Below are 12522 nucleotides of genomic sequence, written 5' to 3'. Positions count from 1 at the left end.
TTTTAGCAGTTAGTAGGTCATTGGTGAGTTTTAGTAGTGCCGTTTCAGTGGAATGTTGTGGGAGGAAGCCAGACTGCAGGGGATCAAGAAGGTTGTTGTCGCTGAGGTGGCAACTCATATGATTGTGGACAAGGCTCATGAGAAGCTTGGAGGAAAATGGGAGCAGGGAGATGGGCCTTAAGGTATTCAAAAAGGTGGGGTCCAGCAAGGGTTTTTTTTAAGTATAGGGGTAATCAGTGCATGTTTGACCAGGGAAAGAAAGGTGCTGGTGGAGAGGGAGAGGTTGAAGATGTGGGTTAGAGAGTTTATGATAGAGCAGGAAGGAGGCTGCAATATTGTGAGGGGACAGGGGACAAGTGGTGAGGTGAGCCTCAGAAAGGAGTATGGCAACCTCCTCGGTGGTAACAGAGCCGGAGGAGGAGAATATTGAGTGTGGTGTTGAACCTGGTATGTTGGTTGGAGGAGGAAGTTTGATACTGGAGATCTCATCAGGAATTGTGTCGATCTTGTTCCTGAAATGACTGGCAATCTCCTGGGCAGTAAGTAAGTTGGTGGGTGGAGGCAGTGGGGGATGGAGTAAGGAATTAATGGTAAAAAAGAGTTGATGATTAAATGAGAGGATTTTGATTAGTGGTCTAGTAGGTTTGTTTTGCGGCATGAAGGCTGGAGTTGTATTTGAGAAGGGTGATTTTGTAGAGGGCGAAGTCTTTTAGGAATTTAGTTTTATGCCATGCGTTTCTTGAGACTTCTGGTGTCATCTCTTTGCCAGTATTGTAGCAGGCGAGGCCTGGTTGCACCTGAGTAGTGCAGGAACCTTTTCCAAAGTTGCAGCGTCTATAGTCTCACTGATTTGGAATGGCCACCATTGAACACAATTTGATTTCACTTATGTAACTGTTGCTTTGAGATTTTCTTCTCTTTTGCCCCCGCCTGTACAAGAAACGGGTGTGTGTGTCTCTGGGAAAAGGAAACAGTCAGCAATAAAAAGTTTTTAAGAGGTTCTAACCCTGAGTGCTAGTGAGGGGAAATTTTACAAATAGGAACTCCTGCTGTTTTCAAAATAATATAACATTTTTGCTTAGGATTGGGCTTTAAAGCTGTAGTAAACTGCAGCCTTTGCATCGCATACTAGCACCTAATGAAATACTTACCTTAGAATGAAGCCCTCCAGCGCTGACAGGGCTTCCATCTTCCCCTGGTCTTCGTTCTGGGTTCACTGGCTTCAGTTTTTTTTGAATGGCTGAGCTGTGATGACATCCCCCCTTCTCTCCCCCCCTCTCCCCCCCCCCCTTCCCCCCTCCCCCCTTTCCCCCCCCCTTTCTCCCCCCCTTTCTCCCCCCTCCCCCCCCCTTTCTCCCCCCCTTTCTCCCCCCTCTTCCCCCCCCCCTTTCCCCCCTTTCCCCCCCCTTTCTCCCCCCCTCTCTATCCCCCCTCCCCTCCCTCTCCCCCCTTCTCTCCCCCCCTTCTCTCCCCCCCTCTCTCTCCCTCCCCTCTCTCCCCCCCTTCTCTCCCCCTCTATCTAGCCCCCTTTTCTCCCCCCTCTATCTCCCTGCTTTTGCTCCCTTCTCTTCCCCCTCTTCCTCCCCTCCTTCTCTCCCCCCTGTTCCCCTCCCCCCTTTCTCTCCCCCTCCCTTTCTCTCCCCCTCCCTTTCTCTCCCCCTCCCTTTCTCTCCCCCTCCCTTTCTCTCCCCATCCCCTTCTCTCCCCCCTCCCCTTCTCTCCCCCCTCCCTTCTCTCCCCCCTCCGTCTCCCTCTCCCTCTCTGTTCATGTTAACACATAGGGGCAACTTTAGTATTATTGGGAATGGCTGATAATCTGAAGGCTGGATAAATTGATGGAGTTATTGCTCACAAGTTTGTGATGCTTCTATTTAACCCCTTCCTGCCCAGCCCCAGTAACCCTTTAGGGGATTGTTCACATGGACTTTGGTCGCTGAAGAGTGATCTGCATTCAGATCATTCTTCAGAGAGCAGTTGGTAAGCAGTGAGGAGATGTATAACCTCCTCATCACCTGATTTAACCCCTAAAACACACTAGTGTACTGCAACCATGTGCATTGCACACAGTTGTGGGGTACTTGCAGAGCAGCACATTTATCAGGCACTGCACCCACAGAAACCAACAGAGGATAGAATTTCTTCCACAGCCACAAAACATCATAGTGGCAGTGGCACAGTGGCAGTATGTGTACACCCCAACCCTGTGTTGCCAACCATCCATAAACAGACCATTTATGGACAGTAGAACAGTGCCTGTAAGAAATCCCTTTTTGTCATGGGCTCTGACTGCCAGACTCTCATGTAAGGGGGCACTCTGCTGGATTCTGATGTAAGGGGGCACTCTGCTGGATTCTGATGTAAGGGGGCACTCTGCTGGATTCTGATGTAAGGGGGCACTCTGCTGGATTCTGATGTAAGGGGGCACTCTGCTGGATTCTGATGTAAGGGGGCACTCTGCTGGATTCTGATGTAAGGGGGCACTCTGCTGGATTCTGATGTAAGGGGGCACTCTGCTGGATTCTGATGTAAGGGGGCACTCTGCTAGACTGATTTAAGAGGGAGTCTGAAGACTGTAATGTAAGGTGGTTTCACTCTGGGGACACATTATGCATAGATATACATAGTTCTGACCAAGTTGTTAATTTTCTCAACAGTTGCTGGTTTTAAAGGAGTTCCTCTTTAAGGTAGGCTCAGTAAGGCGGCCCAGCCATTAGTCATTTTTTTTTGTTCAACAAGTGTTGAACAAATAATTTTTTTTTAATTTCTCAATTCTCTTATCCACACATTCAATGTGGATGGGGAATCACTCCCACTGAAATAATGTGTTCTGACAGCGAAGAGACTTCAATGCCACCAGAATACATTGATCAGTCCTGCCAACTATAGCTGGCGGTGCTAATTGCGTAGAAATTTTCCAAGAGGCTGATTGTACAGAAGTCAGTTGGTAGGTCAACTTCTGTACAACCAGCCAGCCTATACATGGATTGAAATTCAACCAGTCCCTACTGAAGCAGATGAATTTTGATCCAAGTATGGCCGCCTAGGGCAAAAATATCCTTTTTGTGTGCATAAAAGCATGAAAGGGAAACAAATAATTTAAAACAATGTTCCTTTGTCCTGAGGTTTGTTTGTGTCTCTGAGACTGCCGGTTTTGGCACAGTATTTATTATTTTGTGGTACAAGGAGTATGGTATAGGTGTGCATTGTACACAGCAGGCACAGATTCTGTTCCATACCTCTTAAAAACCCTCCCACTGGCCAGCCACAGAACGTATTTCTCTGTTCTTTCCCAGGGTGCCCCATGCCTTTCATGATCCCAGTCTTGCTCACATTTTGTCATCCTGCTTTGATTTTATAATTCTAAAACCAGTCAGATTACTCGTTATGAGTATTGTTAATATTGTCCCATGTTTACATATTGTTTATACTGTTTAGAGGCTAAGTTCACCTTTTAGCCAGTTGCCGACTGCAGATAGCCGAATGACGGCTACACTGCGGCCGGCCAGTTCTGGGAGGGTGTCATATGACATCCTCCCAGAACGCGCTCGGGGGGCGCGCAGCTGGCGAACTCCGTGTTCGCTGTGTTCTACGGACACAGCTGATCACGTGATGTGGTAAAAGGCCAATCACAGCGGCTTTTTACCATGTGATTAGCCGTGCCCAATGACACGCTGATCACAGGGAAATGCAATTGCCCGTTCTCGGCTGCACTTTCCTCACGCTGTCAGGACGTGGGGAAAGTACTGCCGAGAACCGGCAGTTGTAAGAGCAGGGATCGGCACCGTTCATCAGGGCACTGATGATCAGTGCCCTGATGATCGGTGCCCAGCAGTGCCACTCTCCAGTGCCGCCCACCAGTGCCCAGCAGTGCCACCCACCAGTGCCCAGCAGTGCCACCCACCTGTGCCCATCAGTGCCACCCACCTGTCACCCAACTCTGCCCATCAGTGCCACCCACCTGTGTCCATCAGTGCCCAGCAGTTGTGCCAGTCAGTGCCCAGCAGTTGTGCCAGTCAGTGCCCAGCATTTGCGCCAGTCAATGCCCAGCAGTGCAGCCAGTCAGTGCCCAGCATTTGCGCCAGTCAATGCCCAGCAGTGCAGCCAGTCAGTGCCCAGCATTTGCGCCAGTCAATGCCCAGCAGTGCAGCCAGTCAGTGCCCAGCATTTGCGCCAGTCAGTGCCCAGCATTTGCGCCAGTCAGTGCCCAGCAGTGCAGCCAGTCAGTGCCCAGCAGTGCAGCCAGTCAGTGCCCAGCAGTGCAGCCAGTCAGTGCCCAGCAGTGCAGCCAGTCAGTGCCCAGTAGTGGCACCAGTCAATGCCTAGCAGTGCTGATTATCAGTACTCATCATAAGTGCCGCCTATCAGTTCCACCTATCAGTGCCGCCTATCAGTGCCATCTCATTAGTGCTGCCTACCAGTGCTGCCTATCAGTGCCCAGAGCAGGTAAGAATGACATGTTTGTTTTGTTTGTTTGTTTTTTTTATTGCCTTTAATATCACTCTAGGGGGATTTTTAGACCTGAATGTAAGGCAGGTTGTACCCAGCCTTTTCTTGTCAAATGCTACCTTTACATTTGACACAAGTTAACTGGAAAAGACTGCTAGACAAAAATACCTATCTATATGAGCCTTATTTTGCTAAATAACTAATTTGATGGCCAGGATTATAGGAAAAAAAAGCTGTTTGCTGCTGATTTGAAGGTAACACTCAGTACTGGTCTGCAGCAATCAGAAAAATGCCTCTCCACCCAAAACCATAGGATGGAGTTTTCTGTAAAAATACAGCCATACAGCTTTAATTGTAGGTTTGCAAATTTCATTAGTATCAAAATTTATGGCTCAGCATGAATAGACAAGAAGTAAGCAGTCACGATCCATGATGTGTGTTTTCAAAAAAAAGGAAAACTTTTATGGATATAAATTACAGTAAAGTGCGTGTGCCAAGCTACAGTTGGCAGCTTTCTACTTAGGAAAGGAAGTGAAATGATAAACAGTTGCAGAAATTGATTTATCCTGTATCACGGTGTCAGCAAACATCCACTAGCTGCCTGTGGCACTAGTATCTTTATGCTTGTTAGTATGGTCAGTGTTCACTTGTTTTGGGGTTTTTGTGTGCTGCTATAATGGAAGATCGACTGATTTTTAATTATTTGATTAAATAAAAAGCATTGTTTGTTAAATATCGTAAATAATAATATACATTTTTTTTTTAAATTACTGTCTTGTAAAGACTTACGTGTTTATATATTTTGAGTATTTACATATTAGACAGAAAAATCAAAAAAGCTAGTAGAAAAATAGAAAAGTTTAGAACCTAAACCTTATAAACCTTTAGTTTGGTCATAAAACAGAGATGTTGGTATCAGATGGTATCAAGTTATCAAAAGTAGGGCCAAACCAGCTTCCCTATGTGTCCAAAGATGGGGTTGTTGATGTAGATTCTGTGCCTGTTTCAGGGAGGTATGATCCCGATTAGTTGGTAGTTAGGCCTTTCCACCATGTTGACGTGCGGAGGTGACGAGTAATGAAAATGGAAAAAAGAAATGGGGGGGGGGGGTAAGAAGGGAGGTGGTGGAGGATTCTGAATATGAGAAAGATATGTATACAGATGTTCGCCGTGCATAACAGATCTTTACCAATGTCCATAATTGTCCATGGGGGTGGTAACATGGGGTTCTTCAGGTCAGTAGGGTTTTCGCAAAAGAGTATCCAGGTAAGCCATATGGTTGGAATTTGTGAGTACCTGTCATAAAATTGTGCTGTTAATTCTTCCATCTTCTGTACATTAATACCTTTAATTCATTAATCCAATGTTGCTAGGAGGAAAAAACACAAGATGCCCAAGACATCCTGGTTTTAAAAGCATCAATGGCTATTACCATTTACCATTTTATTAGCCAATCTATGCAGAAAGAAGAGAAAATATACTGGTTTTTAGTATTTTCAAATGCAGTGTGCGTCACTGGTGGCTAGGATGTCTGCTCATCCTTGTAGGCTTTGTATATATCCAAGGGCAAATATAACTGTGTGAAACAAAACGCTCTGAATAGTGCTCAGGAAAAATAGAGTTTTCAGATGTAGTCTGCCTCTGTGATGAAGGGCGTAAAGGCACAAGACATGAAAGTGAAGGTAGTAGGTCTAGGTCACCAGCTTGGTCAACTCTTTGTGTTAACCATTCTCAATGAGTTGTGGTAGTTTCACCCCTGGTTTGTTCACTCAAAAGGGTTGATTTACTAAAACGGGAGAGTGAAAATCTGGTGCATCTGTGCATAGTAGCCAATCGGCTTCTAACTTCAGCTTGCTCAATTAAGCTTTGACAAAAAACCTGGAAGCTGATTGGCTTCTGTGCAGAGCTGCACCAGATTTTGCACTCTCCAGTTTTAGTAAATCAACTCCAAAGCCATTTTCCATCTCTGCATATGATCTCTACATTGCCAACCTTCCAGAAATGATGGCCTCTGTTTTGGTTTTGTGCCACGGCATCTAATGGGAGTTGAATTACCTTATCATACACTCCAGATCAACCTACTTTTCTAAGGGCTTTCCTACACCTGCGGCTGTGATTGCCAGTACAGGATATGTTGCCTCCTGGATGGCTGGCTTAACCTTTTGAATGTCCTCATCACAGCTCAAAGTGTCCAATGATGGAGTTGTTGATGTAGATTCCATGTAAGTTACAGGGAGGTATGATCCCAATTTAGTTGGTAGTTAGGCATTTACATCATGTTGAGGAAGGGGTTAGACATCTTGTTCATATTTAGAGATATACAGGTACTGTAGCAAAGTCTCACTTATTGGTAGCAACTGCCATTATTAAATGTGGAACTACACTGCATTTGAGCACCACAAAGCAAAAACACCATTTAATTTATTATTTGTATTCAAAGCAAACTCCACCATCCTTCCATGTCTCCATGCTTTATTTTGCTTAGAAATCACTTTGGACAAACACGCCTTAGCATTTCTTGCTGTGGCCATCTTGAGTAAGGGCAGATGATTCTTGTAGCATTTAATACCTGGAATCCATCTTCCCCTAGCTCAGGCATGTAGGTAGGAGGCATTCTTAGCTGAGAAAAACCCTCCTCCCCTCCTGAAGATTCCTGGGATGTATGACATAATTTGCCTAGGCCTGGAAACCTGGAAGTAACTGGATAAATGTAAAAAAAACATTTAAAACAAGTAAATATGATATACTTTCCTATCTATTTACTAATGCTAGCAGCATAAGGATTAACATTTGTCTGTGTTGACTGAGATATTGAAGTTCCACTTTAAGCAGTAAAGTAATTGGTAAAAAAAAATTTATTGGCATACAATAGCTGATTTAAAGAGCAGTTCTGCACACATGGCATGCCCTGCACTGCACTGTAATGATGTGAACTATGCCCATAGGATAACCTGGATATCCAACTGCATCTGGTGAATGGACACTAAAAGTTGAATTCACCCAAAATCCAGTATCTAAGATCACCCACTTAAAGCTGAAGCCCGCTGTCGGCTGACATCTCTTGACCAGTCCAAGCTGGGGAAAGATTGCGACTTCAAAGTCGGGATTGCCTGGGGCGGTACCTGGCTCAGCCTTTCAGCGATTCACTGGGAGCCTGAGCCAGCAGCTCTCTCCCTCTCCCCCTCCACAGCGCAGCTCTCCATTGAGCATGGGGGGGCAGAGCAGACAGTAGTGACTGACGGTCACCACTCTTTGCTCAGAGCGGCTGTGAGAATTCATTGATCAGCGATCATGTGATTGCTGAGTTCTCACCCTTAGAGCCAGCAGGTGACAGATGCAGCATCGGAGCAATGGGATCCACCATCAGCCATAGGGATTTATTGAGTGGGCAGCCATCTTCAAAAGTGGTCTGAAGATGAACACCAAAATTTGACACTGAACCCTGTGTGGGTTTAAAGGATAAGTATAGGTAAAGCTACTATACTTGTGCTGTAGGTGCAGTTTGTTCTGCACTCCTGTGACCTGTTTTCAGCCGACAGCGGACTTTGGTCACTCAGCTTGTCCAGGCTCTGAAAAGATCCCAACCATATGGTCAGGATCCACCCAAAACCCTGGAGCGGCACCTGGCTCAGCCTCTCAGCAATCTGCCAAGAGCCTGAGCCAGCAGCTCCCGCCCCCTCCACAGCCCAGAGTTCCAGTAACCGCTGGAGGGGCAGAGCAGAGAGCTGGTGACTGACAGTCATAGCTCTCTGCTCAGAGCACAGGGGGGAACTGAGCCATCAAGTTGTGTTTGATCGCTCAGTTTTAGAGCCGGCTTGGGACAGATGCAGCATCAGATCAATGCTGCATCCACCTAGGTAAGTACAAATATGTATTTTTATTTTATTCTCCACACTTCTCTTTTGAAATCCAAAATGTTTTGCTACATCACAAAGTACCATTGATGGTCGCTATTATAGAAAGCTGCAACGTTGACAGAGATGAGCTGATTTTTTGGTGGGGAAAGTTTACAATGCGGGCAGTAGAGATAAGTGTAATGTATTTGATTTTCCTCTAACGTCTCTCACGCAATACTAAAATAATTAGTAGTAAAGATTATTTGAAAGACTAGAAATAGTAAAACATTTTTTGTTCATTTCTTGTATCGGTAAATCATTTTTGACTTGTGCTTGTTTTTAGAGCCTCTGCACTTTTACTAAGGGGTTTCAAGATGAATGCAGACGGATTCGGCACAAATCAACTGATCTGACACCGATTACTGCTGCATCACTTACTACTGCTGCAACACAGATCAGCGACCCAGCACAAATACGGAGGACATTGCACACAAGCTACAAAGTAAGACAAACATACTACAAGAGGCCTGAAGACTACAAATCTAACTGAATATTCCAATTTGCAGCACAGCCTGTATAAAAGAATACAGGCAGAATGCTTGTATGCTTTACATGCTATTAAAATTCACTTCCAGTAAATATTTTAACAATTGTATTTTAGATGTTGTGGGGAAAGGTTAGAGGCCTCTGTTGTGTTTTATTTTTGTTTTATTTTTGTTTTGTTTTTTTTTCTTGCTTCCTGTACCCTGTTACATTACATAGGTTGACAAAAAGGCACAAATCCACCCAGTTCAACCTACAGAGAGAAAAAACACACACACACACAAATAGAAAACCTCTATATACTTTATCCAATGCCCACAGTTGGTCCAGAGGAAGGCAAACCCCCAATAAAGCATGATCCAATTTGCTCCAGTGAGGGAAAAAATCCTTCCTCATCCCTTACGAGCAAGTCCAATATTCCCTGGATCAACTTTACCTATAAATATTAGTATCCAGTTATATTATGTGCATTTAGGAAATAATGGGCAGCACAGTGGCTAAATGGTTAGCACTTCCGCCTGGCAGTACTAGGGTCGTTGGTTCAAATCCCAGCCACGGCACCTCCAGCCTGGAGTTTGCATGTTCTCCCTGTGCCTGCGTGGGTTTCCTCCAGGTACTCCATTTTCCTCCCACAAAGACATGCTGATAGGTTCATTGGATCCTGTCTAAATTGTCCCTAGTATGTGTATGTATGAATGTGAGTTAGGGACCTTAGATTGTACACCCCTTGAGGGTTAGGGACTGATGTGAATGTACAATATATATGTAAAGCGCTGCGTAAATTGACGGCGCTATATAAGTACCTGAAATAAATAAAATAAATCCAGGCCTTTTTAAAAACAATCCACTGAGCTGGCCAGAACTAACTCTCGAGGGAGTCTATTCTACATTCTCACAGCTCTTACTCTGAAGAAGCCTTTCTGTATTTGGAGATTAAATCTTTTCCTCCAGATGTAAAGACAGTTGGGACATGTATACACAATTTCTTCACACATACACACTTCTGCACCCTATAAAATGATTAGGTGCAATGGCCAATGCTGTCTGTGACATAATTTCTGCTGTATGGCATGCACGCTTGAGGTCTAATAAAGTTTGGCATGGAGGAGCGTTCCTAGCTAAATAGTGAAGTGATTTATACAGTGCCAGAAAGGGACAATTTTTTATGTAAGTGCGCAGTCATAGCTTGTATGTCTTCTTAATTTTAATAAAGGGTACTGCATGATTTATGGTTCCTTGTCGTATTTCCTGATGAAGCTGAAGGAGGAAACCTGGAGGATAAATAGGCAAGAAAGTAGATAACTGATTTGAAGTTGAGGAGATGAGTGGATGACCCAGCACAGGGGATTGATGACCTTTTTTTTGGGGGGGTGAACACTTATTGCACATGATTAGTTTTTTTGATTTCTGATCACTATATTTGCACTGTGTTTGATACATAATTACAAATGGCACAGGTGTACAGCAGCAACTCTCTACTAAGTGCAGGAAGTAACATCCTTACATTGCAAATGTGTCTCAGTGCAGAGAATTCCCCTAATTGTCTGCCCTGTAAACAGGACATAGGGAAATCTCTTGTGACAGGCATCACCAAAGCAAGATTTTTTTCTTTTACTCCTTTTCTTTTTTTTTTTTTTTTTTCACATAGGAGACAAAAAGTCCCCTATGTGAGGATTTTTTGGTGACAGGATCTCTTTTTTGAGACATCCAGGATCTAAAAGACCCTACATGTCTCCCCTGTGCTCCACTGAATGTAATGCAGTGCACATCACTCCACATTACATTCTTTCCCGGCCTCAGTGGCCAGGAATCTGTTAACTTGGACCCGGAAGTGATGTGACATCAAGAAGGGCCGACATACCGCCGGCACCCACTGGACCAGTCCCGTGCTCACAGATGGGCAAACGGAGTCTGGGACATATAGCAGGCAGGGGGACAGCCGCTGGCACTGTGGGCTGTATGGAAGCAATCAGGCAGCAGCACTGCCGCCTGAATGCCTCCACCTGACAGATGAGCCCTGCTGCTTGCCTTCAGTAGGGCTAAAGACAAACAAAAACTACCTGCCCGGCGCCCAAAACTACATGTCCCGGGTGTCGCGTGAAATTAATTGCACGTCCCTGATATAGTGTATAAAGTGATATGGTATATAGTAATATAAGGGCATGTTCTTGTCTGTAAATAGTATACTCACTGTCACATTTTATTATTATACAGGATTTATAAAGCGCCAACAGTTTGTACAGCACTTTACAATATAAAAGGAGACATTACAATTACAATACAATAAAATACAAGAGGGTTAAAGGGGCCCTGCTCATAAGAGCTTACAATCTATCAGAGTGAGGCAAGTGGTACAAAAGGTTATAACTGTGGGGGAGTTCATGGAAATTGTAAAAGTTTAACTAGTTAGAGGTGTGATAGTCTTCCCTGAAATATGAGTTTTCAGGGATTGCCTAAAGGTAGCCATACAGATTGAGGTAGAGGGTTCTAGAGGATGGGAGAGGCTCTGAAGGAGTCCTGCAGACGAGCATGGGAGGAGGAGATGAGAACTTGAGAGCAGGAGATCTTGGGAAGCGTGGGAAGGATGGTTAGGGTAATATTTGGTTGCAAGATTGATGATATAGCTTGGAGTTGTAGATGGCTTTGTAAGTTCTTTAAAGTTCTTTGAATTTAGTTCACTGGGCAACTGGAAGCCAGTGGAGGGATTAGCAGAGAGGGTTGGCAGACACTGAGCCACAGGTAAGGTGGATGGAGCCTGGCAGCAGCATTCATGATAGACTGAAGAGGGGATAGACTAGGCAAAGGTAGGCCTATGAGAAGGGAGTTGCAATAGTCAAGATGAGAGATAACAAGGGAGTAAATGAGTAGCCTGATGGTTTCATCAGTTAGACATGCAAATTTTAGAGATGTTACAGAGGTGAAGTCTACAAGCTTTTAACGGTGATTTGATTTGGGGCTAGAATGTCAGAGTCTAATGCAGGCCATAGACGGGTCGTTTATCGGCCGAATTTTCGTCCGACTGAAAAATCGGCCGATATTCACACCGTTAGTGGGGCAATGTCGTCGGCTCTTCGCAGTTCTTCTTGTTTCTTTTTATCGGTCATGCTGGAAAATCTACGAAAAATTGACGTTTTTCGTAAGCATTGGTGGCAGCAACAACTGATTTTTCGTTTATCGGCCGACAATTTGTCCGATAAACGTCCCGTCTATGGCCTGCATAAGATTACACCTAGTACCCTGGCATGAGGGGGAGGTACTGATTAGTTGTATTATTGATCTTGATGGAAAAGTCATGGAAGGGGGTGGGGGTTTGGGGGGAATATTATCAGCTTGGTTTTAGATAGATTTGGTTTAAGAAAGTGGTGCAACATACATGCCCATATGTCAGTAAGTTAGTGTAATTTAAAATTATTTTTTTTATGACTAGCAGAAGTAACTAAAATTGACATGGTGAAGGGCTGTACTGCATTTCTCTATGCTGTACATCAAACGCTGAATGCTTGAAAGGTGAGAATGATGATGTCATCAGTGTGATGCTGCTACTCCTTCATAATCTGGTCATGGACTAGGGTGGGTCCTGGATTGGATTGCATAGTCTGCTTTATGGTGCTCCCACTCCTTCAAACACTAAAATTAAGATTGAACTTCTATTATAAACTACATGTTTGTCTGGAATAAGACCAGAGGTGTAATTGTT

General features: G+C 44.5%; 1 protein-coding gene across 1 annotated transcript in view; it reads left to right on the top strand.

Annotated features, from left to right (window-relative positions):
• UQCC1 (ubiquinol-cytochrome c reductase complex assembly factor 1) overlaps nucleotides 1–12522 on the top strand; it is a 210568-nt gene that overhangs the window by 49140 nt on the left and 148906 nt on the right. The window contains exon 3 of the mRNA XM_089690642.1: nucleotides 8626–8784. Coding sequence (XP_089546768.1) covers nucleotides 8626–8784 — 159 coding nt within the window. The remainder of the gene's footprint in view (nucleotides 1–8625; nucleotides 8785–12522) is intronic.

This window comes from Staurois parvus, unplaced genomic scaffold, assembly GCF_062004578.1.
Source record: "Staurois parvus isolate SC_StPar_1 unplaced genomic scaffold, SC_StPar_1.0 ptg000538l, whole genome shotgun sequence".
Lineage (NCBI taxonomy): Eukaryota > Metazoa > Chordata > Amphibia > Anura > Ranidae > Staurois > Staurois parvus.
This window is presented reverse-complemented; position numbering and strand designations above follow the sequence as displayed.